Here is a 14,344-nt window from a genome sequence, read left to right on the forward strand (position 1 = left end):
TTGCTACAATAAAATAAAATATTTTTCTCTCAGTCAAAGGAAGTTATTTAAAATTTGAATAATTTATAAACCTTTGAGTTTACGGTAAAATATGTAAGATACTTTTTTGTAGAGAATTAAATTTCCTACAAAAATGTCTCTTATCATTTTTGTCATATCTTCAACCGTTTGATCAAAAATTTGAATTTAAAGACAAAATTAATAACTAAATTTATGCTCCAATATATTTCGTATCTTTAATTAAAAATTCTGGGCAAACTTACACAGATACAGCAAAAATGATTGAATACAAATTTGTAGAGCGTTAAATTTCCTACAAAAATGTCTCATATCATTTTTGTCATATCTTCAACCATTTGATCAAAAATTTGAATTTAAAGACAAAATTAATAACTAAATTTATGCTCCAATATATTTCGTATCTTTAATTAAAAATTCTGGGCAAACTTACACAGATACAGCAAAAATGACTGAATACAAATTTGTAGAGCGTTAAATTTCCTACAAAAAAGTCCTGAATAACAATTGCCTTAAACCGACTCCTCGTGCCTGAAATTTAAATAAAACCAAAAAAAGTAAAATATATTTACCGCGCGCGTAAAATCTCGATTACAATCTTAGGGCAGTAAACCACTCAGATTAAACAATCCAATATTGAACGAGTTTATCTGTTGAATATTGAGGGTCTGATACGCACAAGAGGACATAACACAGCAGAGAAATGAGCGTGGGTGGAAGCGAGTGAGGTAAATCTGTTAGAGGAAGCACTCGAGGCAGAGATCGGACTGAATTAATCCGGTATGACTAATCGACGGAAATGTAGAACAAAACACACCGACGTTTCTACACCACAACACAGAAAATCACAGCTTACAGCTCACCGACTCCCGCTTCAATCCGATCGGTCACTCAATACCTTTTATCCCATTTGCCCGACATAAGTATTTAACTTTATTAACTCTATTATTCTTCGAGCATTCCCTCATCGACACAATTATTGAAAAACAACAACTACATACATTAGTGAACATATATATTTATAATTATGTCGATATTTAAATTATCAGATTTTGAATTCGTGTATGAATAAAGTACTTGACGTTAATTAATCGGCTTTCTCCATTTTATCGCCTGCATTTACGTTCCACTTTTGTACGTGCCGTGCTCCTTTATCGATTCTTTACCCTTATTTATATATGTATATATATATACATATATATAAGAATACGTAGCTAGCGTTCAACCAGATAATCAGCCGTGACTAATCGATAGAATTACACAATTCTCTACCACCGCTAATCCTATCGCAGTCTCCGCACTCTAAATGGATTTTCTTCCGTCGCTTCCACGTAAAATACTCGTAAAACTTTATTGTTTAAATGTATTATAACAATGCTTTTTTCCCCACTTTACACTGGGTATATATAGATATATATATAGATATATATCTATATATATTTATGCAGATAAGTAGGAAACGCTTATACAAAATGGGGGTGGTTTAAAAAATAATGCTGGTGTATTTATTTAAATAAGCTCAATTGCTTTGTTTTAAATTTAAGGAAAATAATCCGTAGTTCCCTTTGTTGTTACCGAGCTCTTTATAGTCTGGAGTTTAAGTTTTTTTTTGTGGGGGAGGAATTATTATAATGAGGGATAATCGATTGTAATTTTGAAATATTGAGAGTGGAAGGATTGAGGGGGAGTAATTTGGTTGGGTATTTATTGGTTTTGGGTAGGAGGGACGCAAATTGAGATTTGATTTATTGGAGAGTATAAAAAATTGATTAGTTTCGAGCTGAATAATGCGGAGTGGACATAAGATGGTTCTTTTGTGGAAAAAGGATAATATTAGGAATAGTGTGGAAAATAGTTTTTTTTTTTTGTGAATAAAATAGGTCGGGTGAAATCGAAAGCTTATGAAAGGTTGAGGTGATATTTTTTCTATTGCATTTGTTATTGATTTATCTGGTCAGAAAAACTGATTGACGGTTAAAAGTATCGCCTGTAACTACAGGCTGAAAAAATATAATTCATTATATTATTGCCTATATTTTTGACAATTTATTATTTTTATTATTTTAGTTTTCATTAAATAAATTATTAATGTTTTATTAATTACACAAGCTGACTGCTGAATTAAAAATATAAATTTAATCCGACAGAATAAAACATTCGTCGATCTATTTTATGATAAATATTTATAACGTAATTATAATTAGTAACGAAAAGTTAAACAAAGTTTATTTATAAACAGTTTTAAAATAAATAAATCTATCAACAGACACTTGGATTCTGTCAACTCGCATTTTTAAATTTTTTTATTATTAAATTTATAAAGCAAATAATTAATTAATGTCTTTTGCTTCTTTAATTTCTCATAACAATCACAGAAATTTATTATTTAATTATTTTCCAAGTAGTTTACTTGTTCGGTCGTCTGCACACGTGGAATCATTTCAATTATCAGCCATCTCGCGGAGACCTTAATAACTAATTTCAGTATTCCAATAAAAATTTCCATAGAATATAAATATATAATTTGCTCGCGTAAGTAGTTATTGTTTTAACAATGCTGGTATCTAAATTTTAATCATTCTTCGTATAAAATTCTTTAAAAGAAAATCTTAAGAAGGGAAGCGAAATTCTCGTTTACGGTCTCGATCTAAAATGAGAAATAAAAAATAAATAGCTTAAAAAAAGTAATTAAGCGATTGAATAAATAACAAAAAAAAGGTAATGAAAAATGATTTCAATTATCAGCCATCTACTACAGACCTTAATAACTAATTTCAGTATCAAACCCATACCTCTTACCAAAATGTATTATTCATCTAATTTTTCACGTCAACCCCTAATATAAATTATAAATAATACACAGAATATAACTCGATCAATTCTTATAATAAAACCAATTGGTAACAATAATTTCGATCTTCAATAATTCGCATCCCCTATATCCTTGCTCACTATTGCCCTCATTCGTCGTATCCCCTCGGTCGTGTGTGTCCGTTTGCTAGTATTACGTGCTTCAGATTCCTTATACGCGTGTACACGACGTATCTCTCGATACTGCTCCGATATTAACACGTTCCAGAGTAACGGCGATTCGGACTGCTACGTGCTGTACCGACGATCTGTATCTCTCTCCTTTCCAAGTGACCCTTGCGCTCTTCCCTCTGTACCCTACCAATCTTCACATACATATATACATATATATGCATACATCATACTTACCCAGAGATATACAAGACCAGACCCCATGGACATAAACTCGGTTATAAAAAATCGTTAAAGCAATCCACGCAAGCGACAAAATGAAACGATTCTCAAATAATGTAGGGATGAAAAAAGTCCATGTAATTTTTTACCATCTCTTCCATATCTCGAGACGCATAAATATCCAGATCACTATAAATTTACAGTATTATATTTATTCTAGGGCGTGACTTTTGACCGCTCGAGTTTTATTGACCATCTAGATTTTTTTATTAAACTCAATAAAAAAACATTTTTTTTTTAACATTTGAGACCGGCGTTTAGAGGGAGTAAATAATTAAATTGAGTTTTCTGATACTTGACGATTAAATACATTAAAGACTGAAAAATTTCCAGTCTCGTCTGGACAGTAAATTAAAATTGATAATAAATTGATTCATCATATTCATATATTCGATGGAAATCTATAGTATATATATATACATATCAGAATTGACGACTTTAATGCAGCACGAATCGGCTAACAAGAAAAGGTGTTTAACCCGTAATGCACTTCTATTTATATAGATTTTTTATATCCAATGGATAGAGAGCAGTTGAAAGGTGAAATGAAATAAAAAGGAATAAGTTAGTGGACAGCTCTCACATACTCGTATTTTATATATATATATATATATGCGCTGATAAATGCTAAACATACGACACTTTTCCACGGTTTTAATGACACGGACGTTTAATGGCAGTCTATTTTCCAAGCAGTCGATAAGTTGGATGAAAAACAATTATAAGTAAAGCGACGAGTTTATTTATAATCAAGAGCTTAGTACGTTTTTTTTTTCTTTAATAAATTTTCTAATATTTCCTGGGGTATAATAGAGAAGTTTAAGTTTTCCGGATGATATAGACTGTGATGTAGGTGTATGTGGAATAGGTATTTCAAGTCTATCCGACTGAAAATCCTGTCGTCAAAAAGTACTCGCGTTGGGTTCGTTCAACCATCATGAGAGTACTGAAAAAAATATAAAAATAAAATGAGAGAAATAGGTGAAAAAAAATGAAAATGGAAAAAAAAGGTAATAATAATAATAAAAAGGATAGTGTGTGGATGTAAGGGAAAATGGTGAGGAAAGGGACGCAGTAGTATATGAGGGAACGGAGGTCGTGGCATAAACTCAACTTGGCTCCTGCTACGACATCGGATAGGATACGAAAACAAGTTATTTCAATCGATCATTTTCAAATCGTCTTTCTCATTTTCACTCTCGTTTCTATTTCAAGCTTCAGCTATTTGATCTTTCATTTGGAATTTTTTAAAAGTCATGGGGCTAAGATAAACTGCTGTAATAAATTATTTATATTGTTACGTTATTTATTTGTTCATAAATATAACAATATTCGAACTTTGTAAATTACGTGGGCTTGAAAAACAGCCAAGTAACTTAATTTATCATCTTATATATTGTTTTGTCTATTATTTAGTCGTACAATTGTTGAATATAATTTTTTTTATGCAGAAAATTTATATCATCCGCGAAAATTTTCTACCAGTGTCGAAATTTTGATTTGCGTTGAAAATTGTCATGAGAAAATGTTGAAGTTGTATTTTAAAAGCTCTAAATGCATATTTCCATTCTCAGTATCATTGAGGGTTGGAAAATTTTTTCGATTCCATTTTAAGAAATCGTTGAAATTAAATTCAGACTCATGCATGGAAAAAATTTTCCGAGATTTATTTCAATAAATGTCCTTGAAAGTTCTTCCTTTAAGCTCCAATTTCATTTTTTTTAAACTTTTCTACAAAACTCCCGTTTTATTGAATACTGAAAAAAAAATGACATTTGCTTAAAATTATCATAATTTACGAAAAAAAAAAAAAAAGTTGTATTTTGTTCATAAAACGCTTATTTCAGAGCTTAAACTTCCAACAATACAAATCCTTAGTCAATTTTCATCTGCATTTTATTTTTTCCTTTTCAAGTAGAAAAAAAAATTCAAAATTTCAAATTTTCGCGCTTTGAGCATTCAACAAAACACAACTTTTTTTTTAAATTTTAATCGTTGAAAATTTTTTTACAAAAAAGTTGAGTTTTTTTTTTTAAAACTTTTCTCATTAAAATGTTTTATAATAAGTTGATTATAAAATCCGTTAATAAACTACAATAAATTCCACAACGCATTTCATCTTGCTCCAGATTCTCTCTAAACAAATAACGCGAAAAAAAAAATAGGTGATCAAGAATTCAGTGATATTCAAACGCTAGTGGTTATCATACGGTACACGGGAACTCGCGATAAATCCAGGAAAACACAGAAAAACGAGAGACGTATACGTAATAAAAAAAAAAAAAATAAAAATATATAGAAATAAAAAAGAGATGAATTGTGTGTCGGATGCTCGAACGTAACACTGACGAGTACCGCGCCACGTTGACGAATCGCGCGGCATTCGAAGCCCACAGACCTATTGATTTTCCTTGCACATTTAAAACTCACGTACACCCATGATAATAACGCATTTTCATATATGGCCCAAAAAAATCCAGCCGATTTTATGTAGACGTATATTTTAAAACGGAAACTTGAACAAGCACTTCTCATATTTTAGCTCAACATATTTTTATTTACCTCCTCCCACAACTTTTATACATAGATAACATTTTTTTTTTTATTATATATTTTTTTATGTTTTTTCTAAACCTCTCATATCATATTTTTCAACGGCTCTCAACTGTTTGCATTGATTGCACAATACATCTATCTAAAATAAACAACAAAAAAAAAAAAAAAAAAAACTGACCATCAGTCAAATGGAGTTTTCATGTTTACAAAAAGTAACCATCGTCAAATTTACGCACTGCGATTCCTGCGAAATTTTTTTTTGTTTTGTTAAAAATAAGCAATTGACAGATTTTCTCTATTAGAAATTATTATTACATGAAAAAAATTTTATTTTTTGTATCTTTTAGTAAAAATGTATAAAAACATTTTTCCTCTTCAAATAAATTATTCGACTCGCTCATGAAAATTCAAAAAAGTTTGTCATGAAAATTTAAAGTACTGAAATTAGCCGTTCAATAATTTTTGAATTTTTTTTTAAATCATAAATTAAAAAAAAAAAAATATTTCAGAAAATTGCACCTATAGTTTTTTTAATTTTCTACATGTGCATATTTTTAGTTTTTTTTTTCATATTAAATATCATTCGTAATTTTTGATTTGAAAATAATTTCAATGAAATTTTCATGATTTTGAAGTTAGCAAACAATTAATAATAATCGGAATTTATTTTTTCAAAAAACAACTACAAAAAAAAAAAACTAAAAATATGCACATGTAGAGAATTGAAAAAACTACAAGTGCAATTTTTTCAAATATTTTTTTTTTTTATAATTTATTATTTTAAATCAATTTCAAAAATTATTAAACGCCTAACTTCAGAATCACAAATTTTCATGGAAAAAAATTTATAATTTCTGAAACAAAAATTGCGATTAGTTTTTAATTTTTTTCAATCAATTACAGTCTATATTAATTTCAAAATATTTCAGTTATCAGATCTCGGCGATTTTCTAAGTTTCCAAGCGAATGTCAATATAAATATTTCAAATACTTGGTTAAGTTTTCAGCGGTTGAAATATTTATTTTATCAGTAGTTTTATTAATATCTATATACATTATATACACAACTCAGTAAATATATCAACTTAAATACGAATCCAGTTTACGATGTGCTAATAATAAATATTTTCCGAGCAAAATAAAAACAAACGAGAAAATTTAAATTACCAAGCTTACGAAAATATTCAGAGCAAACTCAGATGATCACTTCGTCAAATAAATTATCTTTTCCACCCGATAAAGAAAATTAATTTCTGAAAAATTTTTCCAGGCAATTGAAAAATTTCACTCGAATTTTTTTCGTAAATTAATCCACTGAAAATTTTTCCCTGATTAATAAATTCAAAATTAATTAATCAGAAATAAATGAAGCAAAGTTTTCTCTTGAACTGTAGTCAGTAATTTAAATTATTTTCTCTCTGTGATTTTGTCAAAGCGAAAACTTAAATTAATAGTAATACAAGTTTTATATTCCAATTGGATTCCAAGTTAAATATATATGTATAAAAACATCTGTCAAACTTGGATATTCTTTTCAGTATCTTTTTCTGATTGTCACACTCATTTTTTTACATTTTTTATCACCCACCTTTTCTTTTTTCGCCTCACCCTAGCACCTGTTCCACCCACTGAACTACATAAATCATGAGAACGTGACAATGCTTTCGTTCTACTTGTTCTCCAAGGAGTTTGTCAAAAAAAAAAAAAAAAAAAAAAAAAAAAAAGTAAACGTTATGCGAAATTTTTTGCTTTCATGTCTCAACAAAATTTTTAAAAGACCAAATTAATTTTTCATAATTATTTTTTTTTTTTTAAGTGCAATTGTCCTTTGAAAAATGTTTACATGACAAGAAAAAATACAATTCATCATAAAAATAATTTTTTCCTAAGTTTAGAAAATAAAAATTTATAATTAAATTCATACACTAGAAAAAAAAAATTTCTCATTTCATTATTTTTCTCATATATTTTCTACAACTACTATACACTCATATATAAATATATATATACATTACTTTGTGGAATTTTACTGAAAGTTTAATTAATCTAACTTGGCGGGAACATTAAATTTCTACCATAGAAATTTCATTGACGAGAAATTTTTTTCCTTGGGACTTTTATTTATTTTACTTGTGAGTTTTTACTCAGTAATAAAACGATAATTTTTTGCTCGCTACCGAAGCGATATTTATTTACTCCCGAACTTTGCAACGTCATCATGTGCGTAAAATTTTTTTTGTCAAATTCGGTGGTAGTGCTGAATCGAAGCAAACGTATCCGCCGGCTATTTACTGGATAATATTGATGGGGAGTGTGTTTGTATTACACACAAAATGCGGTTATATGAGTTCGATAAATATTTATAGATAATATTTAATATTTTATTGGGTGAACAAAAATTTTATTATCTGAGTTTAAATTAATTTTACTGAGTGAAATTTTTTATCTATATACAAGTCAATGGGACATTCAATTAATTTCAAATTTATCAGTTAATCTACAGGAACAATAATATAAATAATTAAAACGAATGATTTAATGTTCCAGTAGTATAAATAATTAATTTAAAGAGCCAGCGATGTTCCATTTAATTATTTTATAAAATGTTTGGTATTATTTTCGGCACCGACTTAATAACATCAGACACTAATGGATAAAACAATAAACATTTATTTTCATTTGTATTTATCATAGATAATAATTTTATCGAACAATTTTCGGTTTTGTACTAAAATTAGTTATTGAGGTCTCCGCTAGATGGCTGACGATTAAAATCATTTTTCATTACCTTTTTTATCATTTATTCAATCGCTGAATTACTTTTTTAAGCTATTTATTTTTTATTTCTCATTTTAGATCGAGACCGTAAACGAGAATTTCGCTTCCCTTCTTAAGATTTTCTTTTAAAGAATTTTATACGAAGAATGATTAAAATTTAGATACCAGCATTGTTAAAACAATAACTACTTACGCGAGCAAATTATATATTTATATTTTATGGAAATTTTTATTGGAATACTGAAATTAGTTATTAAGGTCTCCGCTAGATGGCCGATAATTGAAATGATTCCACGTGTGCAGACGATCGAACAAGTAAACTACTTGGAAAATAATTAAATAATAAATTTCTGTGATTGTTATGAGAAATTAAAGAAGCAAAAGACATTAATTAATTATTTGCTTTATAAATTTAATAATAAAAAAATTTAAAAATGCGATTTGACAGAATCCAAGTGTCTGTTGATAGATTTATTTATTTTAAAACTGTTTATAAATAAACTTTGTTTAACTTTTCGTTACTAATTATAATTACGTTATAAATATTTATCATAAAATAGATCGACGAATGTTTTATTCTGTCGGATTAAATTTATATTTTTAATTCAGCAGTCAGCTTGTGTAATTAATAAAACATTAATAATTTATCTAATGAAAACTAAAATAATAAAAATAATAAATTGTCAAAAATATAGGCAATAATATTATGAATTATATTTTTTCAGCCTGTAGTTACAGGCGATACTTTTAACCGTCAATCAGTTTTTCTGACCAGATAAATCAATAACAAATGCAATAGAAAAAATATCACCTCAACCTTTCATAAGCTTTCGATTTCACCCGACCTATTTTATTCACAAAAAAAAACTATTTTCCACACTATTCTTCCTGCGGAAAATTCTCACCTAAATTTCTCACTAATTACTAGTCATCAAATTTATATCACCACAAGTAATCCTCTTACAAATCCATTACAAGCCCTCTAAAAATTTAAAAAATTCACACCTCACTCTAATGTCGATAAATAATCAAAATCAAAACTTAACCAAATAAAAAAATTTGTATTTCTGTTTCAGAATAAAACGATATTCTCACCCGATACAAATCCATGCAGAGAGTCTTCAAAGAGGGTAAGTGAAGTGTAGATACATTTGACTTTTATTATATATCTTATACATATAAATTCCAACAAATAAGTATGTCATTATTCAAAGCGGCACTTTTTCCTCCCCGATAAAATTCGTCTTCGAGTTATCCATATCTCCATACGTTTACTATCTCTCGCTTGTTTATCAAGTCCTTTACTTACGAATGTTAAAATATACGTACAATCACACATATATTTATGTATGCAAACCTACGGAAAATAAATGGCGGGAACGTAACTTGTTGGGTTAGGCAGTGAAGAGAAGGGAAGGAAGCAGCGAACCGGGGGTTAAATTACAATAAATAAAGCGTTAAAGTGCTGTGTGGTAACATTGACGAAGGTAATTTTAATAAAAGTAATAGGCGTTTCGACAGTATCGTGTCATGAATGGATTGATCGAGGGTTTTAAACTTTTTCATCCCTAATGTCTTTTATTAATCTCACCGGAAATAGTTGACGTTCAACAAAAAGACTTTAATAATATTTTTATTTTTATTTTTTATTCTTTTGTCATTCAATACGCGGTTACGTTTTATTTTTTTTTTCACCGGTGATTTTTTCAAAGGAAATTGCGATACTAACACCATGACACTATCATTTTATCCAGTTGATTGAAGGCCACACCCCTGTGTTGTGTTATCGCCTTGATTTTTCTCCCTCATTTTTTTTACTGACCCTCGTCCACACCCTGAACTCAAGTTCATAAACCACGATTCTTTGATCACGCACCTTCGATAATTCATGTACGCAACCCTCTGTCATTTACACGCAACCCGGATTAATTCTACACCGAAAAATAATAATAAATCTTTTTAAAAAAAAGCTTTGGTAGAAATACTTCGTTTTTTTCAATTCATTAAAGATAATTAATAGGTCATACTTGGAAAAAATAAACCAAATAATTTTCTATACGTGTTTTGAAAAAGTTATCGTTCAATTTTTTTTTTTTATTAGAATTTACTCAAATCTTCAACAGAAAATTCTGTATAAAATAACAGTTGAGTTCGTTTCAGCGAAAATTAAAATTTTTAACGCACTCATTTACAAATCAAATTTTTTTCTTTGACATTCTGGGCCTTTTTTTCAAATTTCGCAGACCCCCAAGCCTAACAAAGATTATCTATGAAAAAGAGCCTTTTTCTACAGCAAATTCTGCATGAAATTACCGATAATTCAGTTAAAGTTTTGATTAGGATAAAGATTACGCGATATAAAGAAACTGGGGTATGACGGACCCCTTCAAACTTTGCAGTATAAAAAATTCTTGTGATCGTCATATTTTTATGTTTGATATATTTACTGTTTGAAAGCAATACAGGATTCTCGGACACGAACCCTTGAAACTATTTTTAAAAATAAAATTTTCTGGCATTAAAAGAAAACTTCATATATCATATACTCATTTAGTTTTCTTTAGCTGCCATTTCCGTAGCATACGAAAACTCAAAAATTAAAAAAAATTCCATTACCTGAATTTTAAAAATGTTTTCGATGCATCTGAAGATCGGAACGTTTGTCGAAAAACGAAAATATAAAAAAATTGTTAATTAATTAATAAGACAGTTCTGAAAATTGGGAATATTTTAAGATTTTCGGCTGACATACCAGCATCCGTAAGCAAAATATTTCATAAATCGAGTCATCCAGTAGATTTTTTTACTTTCCAATTTTTTTTCTGTTGCGCGAAAAATATTCTGATTTTCAGTTAGATTTTTTTTTGTTAAAAGTGTCTCTTTTTTTCCAACCATGACAATATCTTCTTATCAGTATCACAGAGCTACAATAAAAATAAACGAAATAATCGAGGGCAATTTTCATAAAAAAACTTTTTCCTAATTAAATTAAAGTACAGAATAAATAATCTCACGACTAATCTACTGATTTTACTAAAACAAAGGATAAATTTAATATTAAAATTACCTGAGCAGTACAAAAGGTAAAAATAATATAAAAATAATCATAAATACGGAAATAAATGTTTTGAATAGCAACAAGCCGTCAGAGTTTAAGACAATTGTAAAAGTGAATTAATTTGTAAATGTTTATGTAGTATGATTGCAGCAACTTCTTTTGTATATTATTCGTATCTCATTCTCCGGGGTAATACGATACTCCGGTGTTTCTTAACATTTTCATCTCATTGGTTAACGCACACCATGAATGAGAATCCAGCACACCATCGCTCTGCTACAGGCATCAGAACATCCTCTATCTTCTGTCCTCTTTCCAACCCCCTAGACAACCCGATTGCGAGCCAGGCTCTGTTCCTTTAATGTGCAAGCGAGACCCCGAGATCCTTTGATGTGTTATTCCGGCTCGTTCCATTGAAATAAAATCTACATTCTGTTTCCAAGGCTTTATCTGATGTTTCTCTTTACGCTATCTTTATTCCTCCTCACATACTTTGAATTTTATTTCATTTTATTCTTTTATATAACATACTTCTTTTTTTATTTTTCTTTGCTACCCATCTTTTTTTATTAATTCTATTCCATTTATTTATTTTTTTTCCACCACCACAATACCGAGTTTAATTAATTCTCAGTGTAAATTTTATATCAGGGTTATGAGTGGAGGAAAAATAAGAAAATAAGGGACAAGTAAACAAGCATGTACGTTAAATTATGTAGAATCTCGTGTGCTTGAGTGTGTGTACACAGGGTAAAAGAAATGCAAAAAAGAAGAAAAAAAAAAAAAAATAGTAAAAAGAAGAAAAGGGAAAAGATGTGATGGGGAGTGAAAAAAAGCTTCAACTCTACTATACCTCACTCTTGGGTATTCAGTGGAATGGATAATGATGCCACCAAAAGAAACACCAAGAGATTCTTTATCTTTACCCCTCTCGTGTGCCCTAGTCCTGGTCCTCATCCTTGTCCTCCTCATTCTCATCCCATCTCCATTCTCGTTTTCGCAAGGGCTCTGATAGTCAAGTCTTTCTATCAGCCCACCGCAGCAGCAACAACATTCTTCCACTTTTCGTCTCCCGTTTTTTTTATCCCTTTCTTTTTCATCCTTACCCCCTGCAAACATTCGTGAGAAGGCCCTACGACAAATGCGAGTAAGAACCTTTACTTGCGGACTTTTGTATAAGATGAGTGGGTTTTTTTTCCTCACTTTCCCTTTCTGATATTATGCTGGTCCCTCAATCTTTTATCATTTATCTTTGTTCGTATATATCGCTGTTCGCAGACGACTCCCCTGAGAATGAGCCTCTCCTTTTTATTTTTATTTTTTTTTTTTACTTTCGGTTTTTGTCTGGGATATATTTTTTCAAGCTCATTTATTTTAATAAATCTCCATGTATTAAAATTTCATTCTTTTTGTTATTCTTGAGCTTTAATTTTTTATCACTATTTTTTTTTAGTTTCGTTCGAGAGCGGGAAATTATTTAATTTGAATGGAAATAAGTTTTGCTGGTGATAAATTTGTGGTAAAATATATTTGACAATAAAATGCACGGGGTTAAAGTTTTTGCATATGAATACTGTTATTATTATTATTATTATTATTTTGTAAAAAGATATCGAGTGAGAAAAATCACAGTGACATTATAGAAAATTTATAAAAAATTACATTTCTGGTATTTGTTCAGTCTGTCAGTGTCTTTGCTGTAATATGTGACTCAATTTAATATTTTCTTAAGTGAATAAAAATTGAATCGTGGAATAAAATTTATAAACTTCAAAGATAAAAGTCTTGAATATAAATATTTGGAATTTCAAGATGTAACTTCAGTTACATATGAAATAAGTAAATAGTATGAATATGAAAAATTTTTACAAAAGAATGAAAATAAAATATTAAATTTTTTTATTATTAAAAATTTTTTTATTTAAAAAAAAATTTTAATTATTTTTCCAGAAATTCAATCGCTAATTACCACTGTCTAATTACCAGCATGAAAATTTCACTTTCTTTAGAATTTTAAATTTGCGCGGGAAATTTAAAAATTTAAAATAAAAAAAAATAAAAGAGTAATTCAAATTTAAAAAATTTTATAATTCTAATCTACTAGATCTAATGACATTTTATTCCGTACCCTAAATTATTTATTAAGGTCATAAAATTTTTTTGTTACTTACAACAAACTTGAAGTGAAACCCCAACAATAATTGCAAAGTTAGACCATAAATTTATTTTCCCAGAATGTAAACTATTTTCATGTTAAAATTTTCATTTAAACAAAATAATTTCACCTACTTAACTCTTTGCATACATCGGATTTTTATCGTCCTCATTTCTCTCTTACAATAGTAATTAATAAAACTTTATTAGTTTAATTAAAATTAAAACCATAATTAAATTATTTTTAAATATAATCGTAATTATGCAATTAAATATTCATATTAAATTTAATAACTACGTGTGTGGCATATCTAATAAATATATATATACGATATATATATATACGATAGAATAATCACAGACAGGGTATCTTTATAATGATATTAATATATTACGTATAAATTAAAATCTGAAACAGCGGGTGGGATTTTAACCCAGTTTTCATTGGAAGTACAAACGTTACCCTGAAATACTGCAGGTACATATCATCATTGGGGTCTATACATTCTAGTCTGA

The 14,344-nt window shown here is 28.7% G+C and overlaps 1 protein-coding gene across 3 annotated transcripts in view; it reads left to right on the top strand.

The window, feature by feature from the left end:
- The window catches only part of LOC103579601 (leucine-rich repeat-containing protein 4B), a 136,135-nt gene that overhangs the window by 105,012 nt on the left and 16,779 nt on the right, over window positions 1-14,344 (top strand). For all 3 annotated transcript variants that reach the window (XM_053742914.1, XM_008561038.3, XM_053742915.1), the window contains one exon: window positions 9,693-9,746. In XM_053742914.1, the coding sequence (XP_053598889.1) occupies window positions 9,693-9,746 (54 nt within the window). The remainder of the gene's footprint in view (window positions 1-9,692; window positions 9,747-14,344) is intronic.

This window comes from Microplitis demolitor, chromosome 2 (assembly GCF_026212275.2).
Source record: "Microplitis demolitor isolate Queensland-Clemson2020A chromosome 2, iyMicDemo2.1a, whole genome shotgun sequence".
In the NCBI taxonomy this organism is placed as follows: domain Eukaryota; kingdom Metazoa; phylum Arthropoda; class Insecta; order Hymenoptera; family Braconidae; genus Microplitis; species Microplitis demolitor.